The 22,326-nt window shown below is 35.2% G+C and overlaps 1 protein-coding gene across 1 annotated transcript in view; it reads right to left on the bottom strand.

Annotated features, from left to right (window-relative positions):
* Positions 1 to 1,507: 1,507 nt before the first annotated feature.
* Pak (serine/threonine-protein kinase PAK 3-like protein) overlaps positions 1,508 to 22,326 on the bottom strand; it is a 31,027-nt gene continuing 10,208 nt past the window's right edge. Inside the window, exons 3-11 of the mRNA XM_089647063.1 lie at positions 16,876 to 17,050; positions 16,544 to 16,665; positions 15,500 to 15,783; positions 13,443 to 13,562; positions 12,730 to 12,907; positions 11,230 to 11,431; positions 10,330 to 10,445; positions 9,201 to 9,419; positions 1,508 to 8,001 (exon numbers count right to left, since the gene is read on the bottom strand). Coding sequence (XP_089503189.1) covers positions 7,918 to 8,001; positions 9,201 to 9,419; positions 10,330 to 10,445; positions 11,230 to 11,431; positions 12,730 to 12,907; positions 13,443 to 13,562; positions 15,500 to 15,783; positions 16,544 to 16,665; positions 16,876 to 17,050 — 1,500 coding nt within the window. The 3' untranslated portion in view covers positions 1,508 to 7,917. The remainder of the gene's footprint in view (positions 8,002 to 9,200; positions 9,420 to 10,329; positions 10,446 to 11,229; positions 11,432 to 12,729; positions 12,908 to 13,442; positions 13,563 to 15,499; positions 15,784 to 16,543; positions 16,666 to 16,875; positions 17,051 to 22,326) is intronic.

Raw genomic sequence — 22,326 nt, 5'->3', positions numbered from 1 at the left:
AGCCGTCATAACTGGCGTGCGGGAAGCAAAACTTGTGTCCACAATAATTTTCATTTTTATTTTTAACATATTCTTAAGATTGTGTGCAATTTTATAATTGAAAATATTATGTAGGAATACGTTGAGCTACAAAATGTTGTTCAATTTTGTTGGCGGTTCTGCGCACGAGTGAACGTTGGCGCGAGCCACGCATGGTTGAGACATGTTCGAATGAACGTAAAACCATTGAGCATGAGCGAGCGTGGAGTTATCTAAACTAAACATATATATTCTTTGGCTTGAAGAGTTAAAGCACCTTTCTGTTCTGGAAAATTGCACAAATAAGTATAAATATTAAGATTAAGTTGAAATTAACAATGTTATAAGGAAAAATCTTTCCTTTGCAATCTCAAAGCTACATAATAAACACTGGTTAGGTACTTACAAATATTTTAAGTGTTTGAAAAAAAATGCTGATTTCAAATTTCTAGGGGTAAATATCAGCCAAATTCGTAAGATATTTGCGGTTAAAAGTTTGTTTCAAATTCAAAAGCTGTAAGATAAAAAAAAAATTGTACACGAAAATTCAGCAGAATAAAAAGCAACAGATATCCTTAGCAACATGTTACTGTAATCTCAGCTATGTTTAATGTTTTTTCTGAAGAAAAACAAATTATAATTTATTAACGAGTAAAATAAAAGGTAAAATGAGATAAAAAATAAAAAAAACGGTTTTAAAAGAGCGAGTCTTCAATTTTATTAGTAAAATGTTTTCGGTTATTGTATAAGTATGTAACAAAATCACAAAATAATTCTATGTAATATTAATGATAATAGAAAAATACAAAAACATTATAATAGCGTACAAAAAAATAAGAAAACGACAAAAAAATACTGGTTCGATAAAACTATACATACGTTACTAAGAATTTATAGATTAAAAAATAATGTGACTAAGACACTAGGACTGGGTAAAATACTATATTCGGTTGTAAATACAAGAATGGTACATTCATTTAATAGGATAGTTGTTGCAACATTACGTATTGTTGATAAAAACTTACAAAAGATAAAATCAATAGTTTACTAATGAAAAGATTCACGTAATCTGTTGGGACACACTATTTAACTAGTGAAAATGTTATGATTTCAATTAAAAGAACTTTACTTATGAAAAGTGACCAATTTCAAGAACAACTCAAATGTTGACTTGTGAAATTCACTCGTTTACTTATGAAAGTCACAAGTTTACCAATGAAAAGTATAATAAACTTATGAAAAGTGATCAATTTCTAGAACAACTCAAATGTTACATGTGAAATTATTAAAGTCACAAGTTTACCAATGAAAAGTATAATAAATTTATGAAAACTGATCAATTTCTAGAACAACTCAAATGTTAAAATGTGAAATGCACTTGATTTATTATGAAAGTCACAAGTTTACAAATGAAAAGTCTGATAAACTTATGAAAGTCACGACTAGTCGAACAGTCAAATAAACTTATGAAAACTCAAAAGTTAACATGTGAAATTTACTTATTTGAATGAATTCTATTAAACTTATGAAAAACTCAAATGTTAACATGTGAAATTCACTTTACTTATGAAAGCCACGAGTTTATCAATGAAAAGTCTAAATAAACTTATGAAAAACTTAAATGTTAACATGTGAAATTCACTGATTTACTTATGAAAGTCACGAGTTTACCAATGAAAAGTCTAACAAACTAATGAAAATTCAAATGTTAACATGTGAAATTCACTGATTTACTTATGAAAGTCACGAGTTTACCAATGAAAAGTCTAACAAACTAATGAAAATTCAAATGTTAACATGTGAAATTCACTTATTTACCGATGAAGTCTAATAAGCTTATGAAAACTCAAATGTTAACATGTGAAAATCACTAATTTACTTATGGATGTTACAAATGTACCAATGAAAAGTGATCGAATTTATAGAAAAAGCCACAATGTGTATGGAAATGAACAATAGTTTATGTACTAATAATCAGAATGTCACAAATGGGAGTCAGTACATCCCAGTAAAGTTGGCTACTCAAATTGCAATACAAAAATAATAATAAAAAAATAAAATATATTCTGCTAAAAAAACAAAATTATTAGAATGTATAAATGAATGTTAAAAATAGCATCTTTCTCTTTCACAACACACGGCTGACGTTTTGTCAAAACTCTTTGGAATATTGAACGCCGAATTATTTAGATATTGACAAAAATAAATCAAAAGCAGTTGCAGATTTGATATTTCAAGTAAAAACGCGTTTCGCAATGCACTTGTCGATGCATTTAAAATTTAAATAAAAAACTAAATAGATTAATGAACAAACAAATCACGAAATAAAGATAAAATTAGCAACCATAATATTTAATAACAAAAGTTTGCCATAACAAAAAAATCAATTCTGAATATTTTAATGAAATAATTTTTTATATTTTTTTATTGCCGAAATTATTTTTAAAACCTATTTAGTAATTATATATTTATCGGAGTATATTTTTTTCTGCATATCTGTATAATATTATTAAATTATTTATTTTTTCAAATTAAATGATGGCTGACATTTTTTTTCTTTCTAAATATGTACCTAAATGATTCAGTTAGGCAGGCTTTTATAAAAATTACGAAATAAAAACGTTTTAAATATAATACAGTAAAAGAATGATTCGTGGCAGTAATGCTCCGCGTCCGTTTTGCAATCTAAAAATTTATCTTTACGTCCGACACAAAAACTTAACTTAAAATAATAATTATAAACATAATACCGAGTGATTCAAAATGTAAATGATTATCATTGCTCTTCTCATCACACCCGTGAGTGATAACATTTCCTAACCAAAGAAGAATAAAGATAACATTTACATCTCGATTTGTTGCGTATTACAAATCATTCCGTAATATATACAAAGCATTGCCGATACCTGCATTAAAATTTTGAAATCAACCTAGCTTAAAAATTAGGATTGCACCAAATAAAACAGCAAGTTATTTTGATAATATATAAACGTACAATGTCATCGAGAAAAGCTGCAACAAGCCTGGTACAATGTTGTACCAGGAAGGTATAATGTTGAATCTCGCATTTAAAATCATTAACCCCTAGGAAATGGACTAAAATAAGCCACGATAAAATATTATTATGAAAATGTGCACAGTGAAAGCCATGTAAAAGGTTCCCACATAGAGTTGTAAGAAAATGTACAGATAAAGTTTTACCAAAGACATTACAAAAGAGTAGACTTGCCCTAGCATGAAATATGGGTATCATTTCGACGAATTGGTGGCAAACCACGTGACCATATTTTTGGAACCAGAAGGGTTCCAGAACGCTTTGAATAAACTACGACAAGTCGTACGTTGACCGCCGAAGAGCGCACATTGAAATAAGCAGACGCTGAGGAGAAAACTAAAGTTGGCTAAAATAAGGCGACCGGTTGCAACATAGTCCATTGGGGGACTTTTCGGCGTAAGATTTGAACGTTTGTTTTAGCCGAACCGACAAAAATGAGTGAGGTGGGTAAATTATAACACGTATGAATGAAGTGTCTTAAATAAATAGTACAAGTTATGCGGTTTTGTAAACAAGCCCGAACTTTTGTTTACCCGTTTTGGGATTTGCGGTTAAACTTTTTAAGCAGATTTATTTTCAAACAAATTACAATTTGCACTTTTACAATCTAGGGGCTAATGATCGAATGCTAAAAATTCTGTAAAAAATTGTCGCTTTGCACTTTTCTTATGGATATTTCAACGTATACAAAGCCTGCACATAATTTTATGAATCTTCCGGTACTGAATCAAATAATGTATTTATAATAACAAAACAATTGAAACATTCCAAATTATTTGAAAATTTTGGATGCTTTAGGAATAATTTTTTCTACGGAATTTAGTTTTTTTTGTATGGAATAGAAAAGTGATAAAACTCTGCAAAAATTAACCATAGATTAAATCTGCCTCACTTCTCTGACATAATACTGAGCGTATGACGAATACATGACTTCTTTACAAAAAAATCTTCGATTAAATAAAAGATCAAGTCACAATTATGAAAAACAAAGCATCGGTGAATAAAACACAATTATTATCACAAAGCCGACAAAAGTTTATACCAAATAAACAAATTTATGCAAAGCAAATATATACATGAGAAAGAAGTTAAAGAAAATTAAATTACGCTTTAAAAAATATATATTTAAATACATGCGTCCAAAACTAACGGCAGCATCACAAACAGTCTAACGTTTTAAACATTTTTGTAAAAGCACACTCAAACAATAATAATTTGATTCCTAAAATAAAACAAATTTGAAATAAAAATGTGCAACTGGCTTAAGACTACAAGGATAGTATTTTTAACACAAGCGGGGAAACATACAAGGAACATGCGAACCTTAAGCCAGTTCCATTGTAATATATATATGTATATATTAGTTTTCGATTGTTAACAAGAATAACCTCACTCGAGTGTTCTGCGCTCTGAAATGAGGTTATTTTACTCAAAAGTCTTTCCGCTACAGATAATGTAGATTTTTACTCGATCCACTTTCAAAAATCGAAAACTAATATAAAAAATAATTCAAATTAAGATATTAATAAATGAAACAATATTACCCCTTCAGGCCTCTGGCATATTGACCGTTATCTATCTTTAAAATGCTGTCAGAAAGTCGGAGAATTTATGTGTATTTCTGCTTTTCAAAAAAATCCAAATAAATGGAATATTTCTGAACGTATCCGAAAACTTAAAACTGTTTTTAAAAGTGATGAAAAACGATTTGAAATTATATTATTTGAAATGAACACATCAGTTTTGAAATATTAAAATTTTGAAATCAAATATAAAATCGAAAAAAAAATAGACATTTTATCAGACTGTATTATAAACATTACTGCCACCTCACATTTTGTCATTTCATATAAAAATAATAAAAAAATAAAAAATTAATCTTAAGTAAATTTTTCTCAAATTGCGGTCAGAACCTTTGGTTTCGTAAAGGTGTACATTTTAATTGTTTTACAGTTAACTTCAATATTTAAATATAAAGCTTGGTGTTTTCTCTTTCTAAAACTATATAGTTCATATTTCTAACTTTGACGATAAGGGAAAAAGTTTAACAAACTAACAAATTAGTCGCTAAAAGTAGCGACTTTTGTCTCCTGACTGTCGGAATCGTTATCTGACAAATCTTATTTCTTTCCTGTACATTTTCATGTCTTTTAGCCTGTTAGTCTCAGATATTGAAATATGGGCGCCGCCTAGACAGTGCTGAATGAATCACAATACCCAGCTGTCACACTTTCATGGTCTTTCTTTCGTCGTAAAAGACTATGACGTAGGAAACGCCATGAAACAAGAAAAGTTCAGTAGAGGAATCTTTTATCATCCAAATAAATTCATATTACAAAATCTCTTTAGATTAGAAGTTTTCCAAGGTTTTTTTCTAGTATTGTACACATACATAGTTATTAGTATTATGTATTTTTAAATTTCAAAAAAATTACTAAAACATATTTTATCGTTTCCATCAATACTTTTATATTTTTACCAACACAAAAATTTGGAGCTGCCACTGTGTAACTAAAACTTCTTACGCGCAAGTAGTTTTAGCTAAAACTAATTGATTTTTTTGCAGTTTTTTTGTATGGAATCTCAACTTCTTAAGCGAGATTCGCGTACGGGGATAATCGGCGATAGATCACACATAGGACAGCCATGTAGAAGAGATTAACATTTGGGTATATTTAAGCCGAGAGACCAGAAAGTTTAATATTGTTTCAATTAATTAACATTTAAAAAATAATATATGTATATAATATTGTCTATGATATTCCTAGCCTGGAAGTGTTGCATTGTTTAAAATAAAAATAAAACATATATCGCACAGTGGAATCATTAAACTTATCACATGTCCATTTTATTAGTTCTAGGTGCGTAACGGAAATAATTGTCTATTAGTAACTGCACCCGACACTCTCAGACCGGCGCGCGCAGCTCCTTTGCACGGCAAAGCAAAGTTGCGCACCATGTGGTCCCAAACTATTCATCGCGCTTACATACTCACTGACGGTACAATCGTACCCACTGATAGTACAATCGTACCCACTGATAGTACAATTGTACCCACTGATGGTACAATCGTACCCACTGGCGATACAACCGTACACACTGATGGTACAATCGTACCCACTGATGGAACAATTGTACCCACTGACAGCTAATAACCTAAAGCAGCTCTAGCGCTGGCTAATTAACGTTACACTATTTATAAAAATGTCTATCGCACAACCGCCGCCGCAACGTCTCCGGAATAAAATAAATATATTTCTTCTTCGCCGTCTTGAAATAGATGTATTATCTCGAGATCATTTGAAATAAACATATATATTCAATGTCGTTAAATAGATGATCTTCTTCGCCATCGTGAAATAAGTGAATTTCTTCTTCACCATCGTGAAATAGATGAATTTCTTCTTCACCATTGTGAAATAGATGAATTTCTTCTTCACCATCGTGAAATAGATGAATTTCTTCTTCACCATTGTGAAATAGATGAATTTCTTCTTCACCATTGTGAAATAGATGAATTTCTTCTTCACCATCGTGAAATAGATGAATAAATTATTACTTCGCCAACATTTTGAAATAGATTAATTTTTTTCTTCGGGTGAATTGATTCAATTGAAATATGTGCATTCACATTCTTGAAAGATGTATATTAGGGAAATAGTAATATTATGTACCTCTAGTACTAAGTTCTATTCACCATCTTTGGAAATAGATACACATATAGTCCTTCTGCGCCATTATCTAAAGATATAGTATTTCTTCTTCACAATCGGGTAATAGATAGATTTTCCCATCCCGTAATAGACAAAATTCTTCTTTGTCATCACAACATCATCTCATGAACATCTCGAAATAGGCATATAATTTCATTTCATCAGAATCACATTTCGTTTGTTTGTAATAACATTTCTAGTTGCACTAATTTAGAATCATTTCAATTTATATAATATTAATGTAGAAGCACGCCGCTTGGACTGTTTGGTGTTAGTTCGCAGGGTCGAAATAAACCCGGCCGCAACGTAATCTTCGTATTACCTTTACACACGGCCTCTGCATTATATCCCTTAATTCAATAGTATGCGACAGATAGCTCAACGTCTCGGTGGTAATCAAAATAACTTTACAATCACAATCCAAAATCATCTTAGTCTGTAGCGTCGCAATCATAATGTTTTATTATATCGCTGCCAAAACAAATATCCGGTAAAAGCCGCCTTTTGAGATCTACGATAAAACTATACATTTGTTCATCGGATATTGTTTAAAACTACTTTGTTCATTTGACTCTGTGTCTTCCAACAAATCAATCTGTTTGTTAAAACAGCATTCAGCTGCTAAAAACATTATTAAAACCTCTGAAGCGATAAGTGTGTTGAGGCCTCAATTTTTCTTTACTTCCGTAGAAATGATCATATTTTTTCAAACATTGAAATTCTTCAATGGATAATCAATTTCATTGGACTATTCACTGTACAAACATAACCACTGATGGTACAATCGTACCTTCTGATGGTACAATCTTACCCAAAAACGGTACAATCGTACCTGCTGACCGAAAAAGCACCTAGGCATCGAAAGATCTTATATATATTTGGTTTACACATCAGTTTTCACATCTTGACGGTAATTTGTATTTTTACATTCCACGCGTTGACGAATCATATTACAGTCTTAGAAACGGGATAAAACACAAGAAGCCACCGCAAAGATGATCTTTGTCACGTGATGATGGCAGTCCGAATGCATAATTGGTTCCAGCCTCTCCGGCGAAGTGGCGTCGAGTGGATGTGGCGGGGTCCCGGGGTTATGGTCTGCTGCTGCCGGTGCGGGGATATGTGTAATCGCTAGTGACTCTTGGCGGCTTCCTTGGCAGCCATGATAAGGGGTGTGAGGCTTGCTAGCGGCCTGGCCAGCTTGAGGAATGGATGCTACAAGAGAAAACAAACGAATTAGACATCATAAATACACTTTACAATACATTTATTATACACGGTGTCCAGAAACTCGTAGTACACACAGGAAACTGGTGAATTTACACCACATTTGGAATCGATTTTGTTGTATAATTTTTTTTTATTTGAGCTTTTGTTTTGGAGTAAATCAAGTCTGTAGTTGGAAGTTTTTAGGTCAATTTTTTAAAAAGGTGGTCACTGGGGGGTTTAGATCAGATGTTTAACGTATTTAAAATGTATCAATGAAAAAAATGGAAAAAAGTTTTGCTAAAATAAAGAAAAAGTTGAGTGATGTAGATTCACCAGTTTCCCACTTGTTCTGTGAGTTTCCAAACACTGTGTATAGTGGCACACTTTTAATATTGGGTTAAGAGGAAACAAAAACAAGGAAGGGAAGTAGAAAAAATCAACCCGTACATTATAAGTATTTTAAAATATATAAAATTTTGATTGGCTCGGAACTGCTGTGACTTTCAAAATGTCTTTTGTAAAAAAATATTTATATGTTTATTTTTTGGTTTGACTGAAGATTGAACTTTCCTCCCTAGAGACTGGAGTCAACTGCGCTAACAACTGAATCAAATCCCGATTAGGACTGACATTTATTTTTGTAAATTAACTACCGTAATTCATCCTATTTCAGAGTAATTCGTTTATGTCTGCATGTGTATGCGTGATTGCCACCAAAAGTTGACAGAATACGTTGTCATCGTCAACGAGTATATCTGCCGAGTTTCAGCTCGATTGGATGTCGGGAAGTGGGTTAATTTCTACTTCTAAGATTTGTATTCATTCATTACCTAATACAAAAGTGATATTCAAATGGAAGTATTTAAAACATGTTTTTGTATGCTTCATAGTTTTTTTTGGATTTTGATTAGCCTTTATAACTCTGGCCTTTTAATGTACTTGAAATATCATTGATCCACAATATGCAACATATCTTGTTCACGGGGATAGCTGCCGAAGTATCACATATGTTACAACCATGAACTTCTTACATGGTTTTCTCAAAAGTGAACTTGTAAGGATTGTAAACAACGTTGAAAGGTATATGAATTAGAATTATTTTTGTTTCGGTGAAATCTATGTACAATCTTGTGTTGGCTGATTGTTGCAATTCAGATATCAGCCCAAGAGTTGTTTTGGTAACCAGATCTGAATATGTTGGTTACCTTGAGCAGGTCGTGCGCGGGGGCGCGGGCATCCACGTCCACCTCGAGGCAGCGGTCCAGGAAGTCGCGGAAGGCGGGGCTGAGGCGTTCCCGCTCGCGCACCTCGGGCTTGCCGTTGGTGGCGATGAGATACAGCGCTCGCAGCGGGTTCTCGTTCAGGTAGGGCGGCTCACCCTCGATCATCTCAATGGCCATGATGCCAAGGGACCACACGTCCACCTGGATAACGATTGGAACTTGCAGGTTTATACATACATTCATAGCATAAGTGTATGTATACAGTGGTATCAAAGAAAGATGAAATAATTTCAAGGTAAAAGAGATAATCTCCAGGTAAATAGAGATAATCTCTAAAACGCTGACGCTGTAGTTTTTTCTTTTGCGTTTTATTTTAAACTACTTTTTTCAAACTGATGTACAAGATATCTAAAGATCTACTTAACCAATTTTGATAAAAATAAACACATATTTTTAGTAATATTATCCAAGTTTTTTTTTTTAATCGGTGCCTTGTTCATAAGTTATGAATTTTTTAAACTCAAAATTTGATAGAATTTTTTTTTTCGAGCATCTATCATTTCTACAAAAAATAAATTTTAGACAATGCCTGACAGAAAATAAGTACACCATCGACAGAGATTTTCAAAAGAGGGTCCTACTTGATGGCTCATATATCCATTATTTATTAAAAAAAATTATTTATTATTATTTAAAATTATTCATAAAACTACCGTGTATACCTGTAAAATAAAAATTATTTTATATATTTCATAGCTGTGTCAAAATTTATTTACCCCTTAAACCTGTGGGACGGGTAATACATATTTTTTGCGGAAGAGTTTTTTTTTTTGTAATGATTTGAGCAAAAAAATTTGTAAATTAATAAATTATACGTTTTTACAAAAAAAACATGGCCCAACCACTCAATTTCGGACATTAATTTTAAAGCTAGGGTGTGGTGAGCAATATGTAAAATAATTCATTAAAATATATGTATTATTTTAAAAGATACATCTGTTTCAAATATAGTCTATTGCATCTTATAGGGCCCTTGTTTTCGCCTGCATGAAGTGTGTTAATATGATTGTTTGCAGCGGTGTCTGGTGACTGGCGTCTGGTGTCTGTTTACCTTAGGTCCGTACTGCTTCCGGGTAACGACTTCGGGTGCCATCCAGTAGGGAGTGCCCACCATGGTGGTCCTCTTGGACTGCTCGGGCGAGATCTGCGCACAGAACCCAAAGTCCGCTGCAATCACAACAATAAACCAGTGTTAAAAACAAATAACAGATGATTACGAGCTCATTCATTGTGGTAAAGGCGGCCACAATTGAGGACTATCGATGCGGAAATCTCCTTGACTCTGGACCCTGCTCTCTGCTCATATCTGATTTCACAATAAGCATAACAGTAATTGAGTTGTTTTAAATTAAACATAAGTTAAGTCTTTCTTCTCTCCAAATAAGAATTCAATTGAGCTTTAAATTGGTTTATATTAGTCGCATCTATGACATGTGGAAGTTTGTTACATGCATCTACTACTCGGGATATTTGCAAGGGAGTGTTTCCTAGAATTGGATGCAAAAGGTGTTTTGTTTTTTTTTTTTGAGTATCCATGGAGATTTATATTTTTGTTGGCGGTAAAGGAAACTATAATGTCCATAAAAAAATAGTCTCGATCAAGGCACTCCTCTCCCACATGAAATGTCCCATTTTTGTTTTGCTACCATAATGACAAGTTTGTTTTTGTTCATGAATATGGCATTTCTGATGTCACACCGGCCTATGTCGGTGACAGTGGTCTTACCAGCCAATGCGTTTTCTACGTCATAATGACGTCGTTGCCAGTCGGAACTGTTTACAATAATTACGAATGATAATAATAAAATTACACATTTTTAGTACGATGATCAGAATCGTAAAAATTAAGTAATAAAATCTTCGGCTCATTTTTTAACAATGTTCATAGTTGGGGTATGTTGTGAGATAGGGAAGAGGAAGGTGGGTAAGTACGAGTATAAGAAGGGCTTACTGAGCTTGACACTGCCGTCGAGGCCGAGCAGGATGTTGTCGCTCTTGATGTCGCGATGGATGACGTGGTTGGCGTGCAGGAAGCGCAGGGCCTGCAGCACCTCGCGGCACACGGCGGCGATTTGCCCCTCGTCCATGCACGTCTCCGTTACCACGTCCGTCAGGGAGCCCCCGGCCAGGTACTCCATCACCACCCAAAGTTCCTACACAGCACACACACATAATAAATAATACCGTTTAAATAACAAAAGATTCTTCCCTTCTACAACTAGAATGGGTCCCTTCCATAGAATAATTCTTCCCTCCTACAACTAGAATGGGTCCCTTCCATAGAATAATTCTTCCCTCCTACAACTAGAATGGGTCCTTTCCATAGAATAATTCTTCCCTCCTACAACAAGAATGGGTCCCTTCCATAGAATAATTCTTCCCTCCTACAACTAGAATGGGTCCTTTCCATAGAATAATTCTTCCCTCCTACAACTAGAATGGGTCCCTTCCATAGAATAATTCTTCCCTCCTACAACTAGAATGGGTCCCTTCCATAGAATAATTCTTCCCTCCTACAACTAGAATGGGTCCTTTCCATAGAATAATTCTTCCCTCCTACAACAAGAATGGGTCCCTTCCATAGAATAATTCTTCCCTCCTACAACTAGAATGGGTCCTTTCCATAGAATAATTCTTCCTTCCTATAACAAGAATGTGTCCCTTCCATAGAATAAAAAACAATGGCGATACAATATCAGGTTAGAAGTAAAAGATACTAAGTCAGTGGTGGCTGCTGTTCATTCAAATCTATATGGAAGACATTTCTAGTGTTGTTCTTTATTCTATGAACTCTTCAAACACCCAGGTTCACTAAGACCTTTCACACAGCATCCCCAAAGATAACAAAGCCTTCAGACTGGAGATACAATACAATTGTACCACCTCAGCCAGGAGCACTCCTGTCCCGGTGCGACCGGTACCCGAGAGGGCACTGTTAAGACTTGGAGCATACGCTCTTAAGATTTATTTTATTTATTAATTTTATTTTAGCCATTTGTACATCCAAGTTTACAAATGTCTAATTTATTGTTAATTACATTTTTTTTAGTATATTAATTTATTAATTGGTGACTTTTTGGTTTCCGACAGCGCATTATAATATTGGATTCCCTATTTTGTGTATTGGCTTTGTCCTTTTTTGGTAACCTAATTTTATTGCATGTTCTTGTGTTATGGCTGTGAATGTTTTTGTTGCATATAATTTTCATTGAAAAGTATTTTGGTAATAGGTTGTTTATTATTTCATGTATAAATATCATCCATCATTAGATGGGAAGGAGGTTGTTGTTTATTCAGCCAGTATACAGGCAACCTTGAGCCAATATAAGACCGTAGTATGGGCAGGTATAATGGGATGGATGAAGGAGTTTCTTATTGTTTTCTTTCTCTTTTTTTTTCTATTTCAAGATCTTTTGGACTGGAGGTAATATAAAATAAGTGCATTTCCCACCTCGGAGACGAGATAGCTGTCCAGATAGTTGACGACGTTGTTGTGCTTGTTCTCCCGCATGACAAGGATCTCATTGATGATCAGCTCCTTCTTGGGCTGCTGGCCGAGGTTCATCTGCTTGATGGCCACCTCCATGCCGGTGGACGTCTCGATGGCAGTGTACACTGTGCCGGACGCGCTGCAAACATCCAAAACACCCGTCAGAATACGCAAACGAGAAATGCCACAATAGTGGTGTGATATACTTGTCCCAGGCAGAGATCGTCTGCGCGTCACTGATGATAGTCCTAAAAGCCATTCATAAAAATCTTCCTTCTCACATGTCTTGTATGAAAATGAAAAAGATACTAGAATGTCCAAATTCGTTAATCACATTCCTTTCGTACGTTTCTTTCCAATTGTATAATTGAATACCGGAAAGATAAAAGGCTGTAAGTGCCAAAAATACCAAAAACGATATTATTTAAGAAATGGATAGCATGTGCTAAGGCAAATGTTCTACAGAAGGGTACATATTCCGCTGAAAAAGTTCTTAAAAATTCAGGAAGATGGCATCGGTTCCAACTATGAACTCCCGACCGCCTTTTCCCTTTAATAGGGCCTAAGTTCCATCGCCAGTCAGATATCATTAGTATCGAAATTAAAAGGGTGATAAAGCTAAGTGGTTAGCCAACCAAACAGAAGCAATATACAATATGTATTTCTAAATTTACCCCTGTCCGATCTTCTCCATTTTGGTGTACTTCCTGTTGGGATCGCCCACGCTGACGATGGTGCGAAGCTTTTCCAAGATCTCTTCGTCGGACATCTTCTTTTTCCTTTGTGCTGCCGCTCTGAAAAGTTACAAATGAAATTTAATTTTTTTTTTCTCAAATATAAATTGATACGCAGTTAGAGTACATCCAGACATTGAATATACACAGTTAGAGTACATCTAAACATTGAATATACACAGTTAGAGTACATCCAGACATTGAATATACACAGTTAGTGTACATATAAACATTGAATATACACAGTTAGAGTACATCCAGACATTGAATATACACAGTTAGAGTACATCCAGACATTGAATATACGCAGTTAGAGTACATTTAATAGAGACATTTAATATAGTAATATAGATGTGTCTACTAGTGTACTACTACCATCTTACATATTAGGTTCAGCATTGGTATAGTAAAGACAGTCTTAAACCTGGTTTAAGGCTGGTTTAACTATACCTAAACTGTGGAAATAAGAAATATTCACTAGGCAGAGACGGTAACAAACTATGTTGAAAACACTGTTGGAAGGCCAACACCACTGTTTAGGAGGCTGGAAGGTGTGAAAGCCAATATCTCTGCATAGATGGCCATATGGTGTTAAGGAAAATACCCACGTCATCGGATGACGTGAAAGCCGATACCGCTGTTTAGGTGGCTGGATGGCGTGAAAGCCAATACCGCTGTTCAGGTGGCTGGATGGCGTGGAGGCCAATAATAATAGATTGCTAAGACTGGATTGTCTATACATTTGGAGGAAAATTGCAATAGTGTTAGTAATGGCGGCTTGTACTAAAAATGGGTAGTGAGCTAAAAATATTGCCAGTCTATTCCTACATCAGGTTGGGTAAACCTTTAGCAGTAAAGGATACTAGCAACTAGCAATTTTGAAGCTTATACTGACCTGCTGGAATGATCGGTATACAAACTGTCAACTAAAGTGGTGCCATCTTGCCCAAGTATTTAAGAGGCATTGGCGAGCGCCATTCATGTTTCGGAGTAATTTCAATGCTTATTCGCTTATAGATAATTGATGTTCCCGGGTGACGTTTCTCGACGAGCGATATGGAATTTGCGCGCAAGATATAACTTATGACACATGATACAAAGAATGAAAATCAGAGCTGGTTAAATTTAACTTAATACTTTTATAGTATTACAATTATTACTGTTATTTGCCGTAATTTTCGGTGATATTTTTACCGTTTGATTATAATTATTTTTAGACTGACTGAAATTTTGGGTGTGAGTTGCTCCAACGCTCCTTAGAGCTAGCCACCACTGAGTGTTAGCAGCGCACAAGTTGTTCATTGGGCACATTTATAATTCTGATTTTCTGGAAAGTATTACACTTTATGTCCCCAATAACATCATCAGGGAGAATGACTACACTCTTAAACCTTCTTTCCAGTGTAGTGTATTTAACATCGAGTCTGCTAAGGGAACTGTTGGGAAGTAAGAGCTTCATAGATGTACGCACAGATGGCAGTGCGTAGATCTTGCGTGGAAGTCCGCAAGATGGAGCCAGTGGCCAGTAGTCGCCAGGGCCAGTGGTAAGGCTCTCAGAGAAACTTACTGTTTCAGATTCCAATTAGCCAGCTACTAGTTAGGTCGACTATCGAGTCACCTTTATAATACGCGGAGTATTAATAAATCACTGATTAATCTAAAAGAACCACTTATTTATTAACTCCTTCCAAGACGAGTTGGAGACCTGTTGTACGAACACAACAGGAACCACAAAGGTTCACGTGTGCTCTCACAAGACGTGTTTTAAAGGACCAGAGGTAAGTTCCCAATTCTAACTAAATGTTAACCAGCTTCCAAATAGTTGTGTCAATTTAAAAGGTTGAGAAAAATATTGATTACAGTCCCAAAAAATTGATTCGCACACAATGTGCGACTACAGTAGTCTAAATGCACAGCCAGTAGGAAACAGCACGAGTGAAGGCCAAGACTCTCCGAGGGTTGGTTGTAACGGACAAAGGACAACACTAGCGGCGTACCTGGAGTCCTGGTGTGTGGTGGTAGTGGTGGTGGCCCCGTTGGCAGGACTGGGGGGCGGTGGGGTGGCTGCCGGAGGGGCGGGGGCAGGCAGCAGGGGCGCAACGCTGTTCTTGTTGCGGTCCAGCAGCGGCTGCTGGGGGCACGCCACGGGGGACAGGCTCGTGCTGTTGGCCACCTGGGGCCCGGGGCCAGGGCTGGGGGAGGCACACGGCGGAGAAGGCACTGCGGGAATATGCCTGCTCCCGCCGCTCGGGGCCAACTCTTCTTCGATAGGCTTTGTATACTGGAACACAATAATATCAATATTAGTCAGAAGGCAATGTCCACTAATATGCTGATTCGTAGAATTCACTGGGTTACCAACCGACGACCGTCTATCACCTCGATGAAGGAATTTCCCAAGACTGCTGACGGTGCGGCAAGTTCAACAGAAATTGTTGAAGTTTAGATTAAATTCTATGACGATGTATGGAACGTGAATGCAATCCAAAAGCAGCGCAAAGCAGCTTTCTGACCATGGGGCAGGAGAAGAAATTTGAAATCAATTGAAAAGTATTATGTAAAATTTCGACTTGTATTATGTCTGTAAATGCCTTATGGGCGTTCAAATAAATGAATAATAAAACATAAGAAACTTTAAACCGGTCAGTGGCTGGTTGGATAAATGCGTCGGGTTCCCAACCAGGCATTGTGGGTTCAGTTCCTCAATTAGCCAAGTCCTAAAGTTTTTCAAATATTGTCGGGTAATTTGTAACCCGGGAATCTTTTTCTTTCTTGTAAAAAAGTTACACGACAGGTTTGAAAAATGGTTTGATAGTCGAATTGTTGAAAAATTTGGCGCCAAGCCTTCAGGCTCAATTGTGCGCTTTTGGGAACAACTCGTACGGTCTCCCTTACTGTCATGGTGAGAAATATGAACTAAACACCGCTTTAAAACAATTCAGAACAGATATTCTGTTAGACCTTCTGACAAAATATATCTGAGGAGTTAGTATGCGTGTTGTATAACGCATATTGAATGGGGTGGGTGCGATTATACTCACAATACTCTTGGTGCGGTCGGGTCTGGAAGGCGGGGGGGGCGGAGGCGGGTCGGGGTGCTGCTCTGAGTCCGTGGGCGTGCTGCTCGAGGGGCTGCTCGACGACACGCGGGACAAGGACGAGCCTGTGCGCACATAACATAATGCGGTTACATCACAAAGCTTAATAGGGGCATTAATGTGCCTCATCGCTCTTTAGCTATTGTTGAATTTAGTAAGGCATAATTTTCTATCAATGGGGAAACCCTATTCATCAATGGGGTAACTTTGATCTTCAGTGTATGAATATTAGTTAGTATGACAAATTAATCAATTGACAGGGCTACCTGACTCACCAGAGTGCGTGGTGTGGTGCACATGCGCGTGCGTCATGTACTTGGACAGCGGTGGCTGGTTGCTGCTGGCATCGTACCACTTGAGCACGTCCAGCACGGCCTGCGGGTTGCTCTTCTGCTCCTGCTTGCTGATGTTAGACGACACCAGCAGACGCGCCCACGCTTCCGGCATACCCTGGAAAAGGATAGAACAAAGGTCAAGACAGGGTTAAAAAAACACAACAGTTAACTCATGTTTCCAGCATTATTATTTAATGAGCAGGCAGCATTCTGCTGATGCGCTCATATTTGATTTCACAATAATTTTAACAGTAATTGAGTTGTTTTAAATTTAAAATAGGTTAATCCTTTCTTCTCTCCAAATAAGAATCCAATGGAGCTTTAAATAGGTTTATATTAGTAGAATCTATGACATGTTGAGGAAGTTAGTTCCTCTCCATCTCTCATGAAACTGTAGTATTTGGTGATTTAAAAGGTTCGGGTAGGTTCGGGTTCTACCGAACATAACCGAACGCTACCACCCCCCTCCGGTTACATTGTCGGGTCGCGAAGAGAGCCCACTCTTTCGCTAGACAGCCTTTGGGCAACTTGTTACTTGTATTCTCAGTTTATTATATTCCGAATTAAACAGTGTCTGTATATAAGAACTGTATATCTTGAGGTGATTTTCTCACGAAAACGGCGCTATATAAATGATCCAATCATTATTATGCATCCACTACTCTATTTGCAAGTAAGTGTTTCCTACGATTAGATGGAAAAGGTGTTTTCTTAAAGTTTTTTAGTGTCCATGGAGATTTCAGTGTTAATTCATGCTTCCCACATGTCCTGGTACGAGCCCAACACAAGTCCGGGTAAAAAAAAAAACGATATGTAATCTCAGTCACCCATATTCAACATGATATAACTTTTAAACCACAGTAGGCAGTAAAAAACCGCAGGCAGAGAACAATTTTTGCTTTACTCAAGCAAATACGCCAACATAAAAACAACAAGTCGAGACAGTTGCCGAATAAACTGCAAATGAAAAGTTACGGTGCACACGCCAATTGGCTGTGCGGGTTTCTCGAAACATACAAACAACGCCAAATGGCGGAGTTGCCAGTGAACTTGTTCAAATGAGTTTGAAATCGCAGGTGAAATATTAAGGCAGGGGACAAATTAAGGTCGCCACAACTTGCTGTACTGTCGAGCGAGTCGTTCAAATCTGTATCAGAATTTACACATGGGAAGAGCTACCCGTTATCTAAATACAGTAGATGGCAAATTTAACCGTTTGAGTGCCAAAAAAATTCATACAGTTGCTTGTAAAATGCCACCAAAAATTCATTATTTTTTATGAAACTATATATTTTTTTAAAACCCCATAAATTCTTTGAATTTTCAAGGATTTCGATGATTTTTTCGGTGTTTTATTAAAGAATATTGGTTTAGAATCACGCGGAGGAGGATCCCAAAGTCCAGGCGTTTCGAAAAAATGAGAATTTTACGTACAGACGTACGCGCGAATCAGAACACGACTGACGCAATCGACGGAAATCGACGATCGGCAATCTTCGTTAAAACACGAATCGACGAAAATCGACGATTGGCACCCAGACGGTTAACATATTCTTTGAAACCTACAGTGAGTTTACAAGATTTTTGGATCTACATTAAGAGAAAGAAGAGAAAGGGTGACTTGGTTAAGACTTTTAAAATTCTATCTGGTCATTATAGTTGCCCTGGCATCCAAGAAATCTACATTACCAACAAAAATATAAATCGACATTCAAAAAATCGTATCCAACCAATATAAAGCTCGACTGGATTCTTATTTGGAGAGACGAAAGGATTAACAACTTAATTGACAGTCCTGCCACTGTTGCCACTATTAAATTCCATGTACCGACTAAGAATACAAGACAATATATAACATTCTTCTGCAATACATACACAACCAACTATCAGACACACTCACTAAGCAATAGGATGCATGATCTGGGTAACAAGTTTGGGGGTACTATTGATATATTTATTAACTCCTTTAATCAATTAAGCGTAATCTATACCAACAAAATCCTACAAAATAGAGTAGCGTTGATAATGTAATTTTTGTGATTTCTCTTAAATGTAGTATTGTTCTAGTTTCTATATTATTTTATGCCACTGTTACATGTTTTGCTAATATTGTTTTATATTCAGTTTTTCAGTTTACTGTTATATCATGCTTTAAATTTAGTTGTAAAATTTTCGATAGCTCACTAATATTTTTTGTTTTTAAAAATCATGTAAAAGCACGGCTTGGCGTATAGCAAATAAAATATAATAAAACTTATTTTAAATTTAAAGCAACTCAATTAGTGTTAAGCGTATTGTGAAATCAGATATGAGCGCATCAGCATGATGTTGTCCGCTCATTTAATAATACATACTAAACATATCAACGGTACTTTTACAACCAATTAAATAATGTTATATATCCTGTAATGATGTAATATTATGTACACTAATAAAATAAATAAATAAAAATTAAATGACGGCTAAGACACAGGGTTTTCCAATAAGAGGTGTTATTTTTTCAAAGAAACTTTTCCCGTAAAAGATCAATGGTTTCGTTGCTTGTGTGGCACGTAGCACCGTCTTGTTGAAAGTAAATGTTGTCCAGATCAATACCATCCAATTCCGGCCATAAAAAATTATTAATCATCTCTCGATAGCGCAATCCATTCACCGTAACTGTTGCTCCAGCCTCATTTTCGAAAAAGTAAGGTCCAATGACTCCGCCGGACCATAAACCGCACCAAACAGTCACACGTTGAGGATAGAGAGGCTTTTCAACAATAACTCTTGGGTTTTCCGAGCTCCGGATGCGACAATTTTGCTTGTTGACGAAGCCACCGAGATGGAAATGGGCCTCATCACTCAAGATGACTGGCATTTGATTCACTCAGGTGAATTTTAATAATTTCAGTGCGTTGTTGAAGCGTGTATCGTTCCATTTTTATTAATGGCGTAGTTTCTACTTGTCAAATGTCAAAAAATGACAGCTTCAAAAGTAACATCTACCGAAATAGCGGGCTATTCAAAATAACACCTCTTATTGGAAAACCCTTTATAAGACAAAGTAAAAAACACACTGAGTGTCATATATCATATTATTTGGTTTACTAAGCATGAACAGTTATTTTTTTTAAATTCTATAACTATAAACAAGCATTCAATTATTATAAATATAGGATAAATGTTATAGCACGAGAGCCCACGACCAAAACCATGTCTCAAAGTTTTACAACCAAAACCGTATAAACTCGTTAGATTAAAGAATCCTGAACCTGACTAGGTGGGCAGTAACGTAATAGCAGCTTCGTGTCGGAGCATTTCTGCTATGAAAAAAAAAAAATGGCAGACGGTATTATATCACATTCTGTCTGATATTAAAAATGTACATAGATTTTGTCATTTTATTACGAAAAACAAAAATTCTCGTTTTTAATTTTTAAAATGGTTTCCCAGGTATGCACTAAATTACTGGCGTCTAAAAAGCATTTTCTTGGTATCTTAGATCTGTCATTCAAGTAAATTCCGAAAATCAGACAGAATACTGCGCAGGTAATTTCTCAAATTATGTAGTATTTTTGGGTTCAGAGTAATCGAATCTCTTTGGATTTTACAGATTTTGGCCGTAATTCATTGCGAGACAAAAATTATGTAGTATTTTTGGGTTCAGAGTAATCGAATCTCTATGGATTTTACAGATTTTGGCCGTAATATATTGCGAGACAAAAATAATGTAGTATTTTTGGGTTTAGAGTGATCGAATCTCTATGGATTTTACAGATTTTGGCCGTAATATATTGCGAGACAAAAATAATGTAGTATTTTTGGGTTTAGAGTAATCGAATCTCTATGGATTTTACAGATTTTGGCCGTAATATATTGCGAGACAAAAATAATGTAGTATTTTTGGGTTTAGAGTAATCGAATCTCTATGGATTTTACAGATTTTGGCCGTAATATATTGCGAGACAAAAATAATGTAGTATTTTTGGGTTTAGAGTAATCGAATCTCTATGGATTTTACAGATTTTGGCCGTAATATATTGCGAGACAAAAATAATGTAGTATTTTTGGGTTTAGAGTAATCGAATCTCTATAGATTTTACAGATTTTGGCCGTAATACAATGTGAGATAAAAATTTTGGTCATAGGCACTCATACTATTAATAAAATCTAGTAACTATAGCAATAAAAGTATGTATTAGATACAACATAATATATTTGCAACAAAAATAAACAAATACGTTTTCATATTATGTAAACATTTATTTTTTATAAAATATCAAGCAACTAAATCTATAAATACTGATGCAGAAGTAACAAATATTTAACACTGACACTTACAATTTAAATGCTATTGTAACTGCAAGTTGTAAACATTGTTTATCTAACCAACGTGCCATCTCTACAACAGAGAGAGGCAAAGAAAATGGAATGCCTCGCTTCATTTACATTTATACATCATCTCATGCACACTATTCCGTTATTCCGATTCTTGGCATGATTTTTCAAGTGAATGAACTGAAATCATTGTTATAAATACATGGAATGACAGCCCTTGAGGTGATTTTGCACAAAAACAGAGGTATACAAATCGTCCAAATATTATTATTATTATATTAATATAATATATATTTTCAATAATGTGCTATTAAAAAAATAAAAGCCAGAGTAAATGCCATTGAGTGCTGCACAAAAGGACAAAGCACATGTACATAACTAAACACTGTGGAATACATCAAAGCTGTACTTACTGTGAGCGGTAGCTTGAAACAAAAATACGACACGAAAGCTCAATACATTTCTCAAATACATAGTAGATACCGACAGTTTACCATGACGTTTTTTTTCTGATTTACCATCAAAAAAACTTTTTTGTATGTAAAATTATTATTTCATACAAAATATTTTTCCATACAAAAAATACACGAAAAATGTATGGAAAAAGTTTTTTCATACAAATATTATTTCGGCTATAAATACTTTTAACATACAAAAACTATTTGTATGTTAAATCGGAAAAACAAATTCATGGCACACCACCGGTTGATACACAATAATACATACTTGGTTATGTTTAGTTTTACGACACTGATTGGTGGCACACAAAACGCTAAACTTTGCATCACGGATATGTTAAAAAATACTGATAAAAAAATTTTAAAAGGAAAAAAAACCAAAATTAGTAGAAAAGAGAAAAAAAAATAATTTTAAAAAATGCCATTTTTTGTCTAGTTTTCAGTGCATATTTAGTGTTTATGCTGATTTCACAAATACTCCATTCAATCTATTTTCATATTTAATATTTTAAAACAAATGGATAATTAATTTTAAAACAAATCGATAATTAATTTTAGATTTACTTTTATATTACTATATTAACACACTACAGGGATTATAGGGTCGCGTTCG

Source organism: Hesperophylax consimilis, chromosome 26 (genome assembly GCF_061612785.1).
Source record: "Hesperophylax consimilis isolate HC1 chromosome 26, BYU_Hcon_1.0, whole genome shotgun sequence".
NCBI classification, from domain to species: domain Eukaryota; kingdom Metazoa; phylum Arthropoda; class Insecta; order Trichoptera; family Limnephilidae; genus Hesperophylax; species Hesperophylax consimilis.
This window is presented reverse-complemented; position numbering and strand designations above follow the sequence as displayed.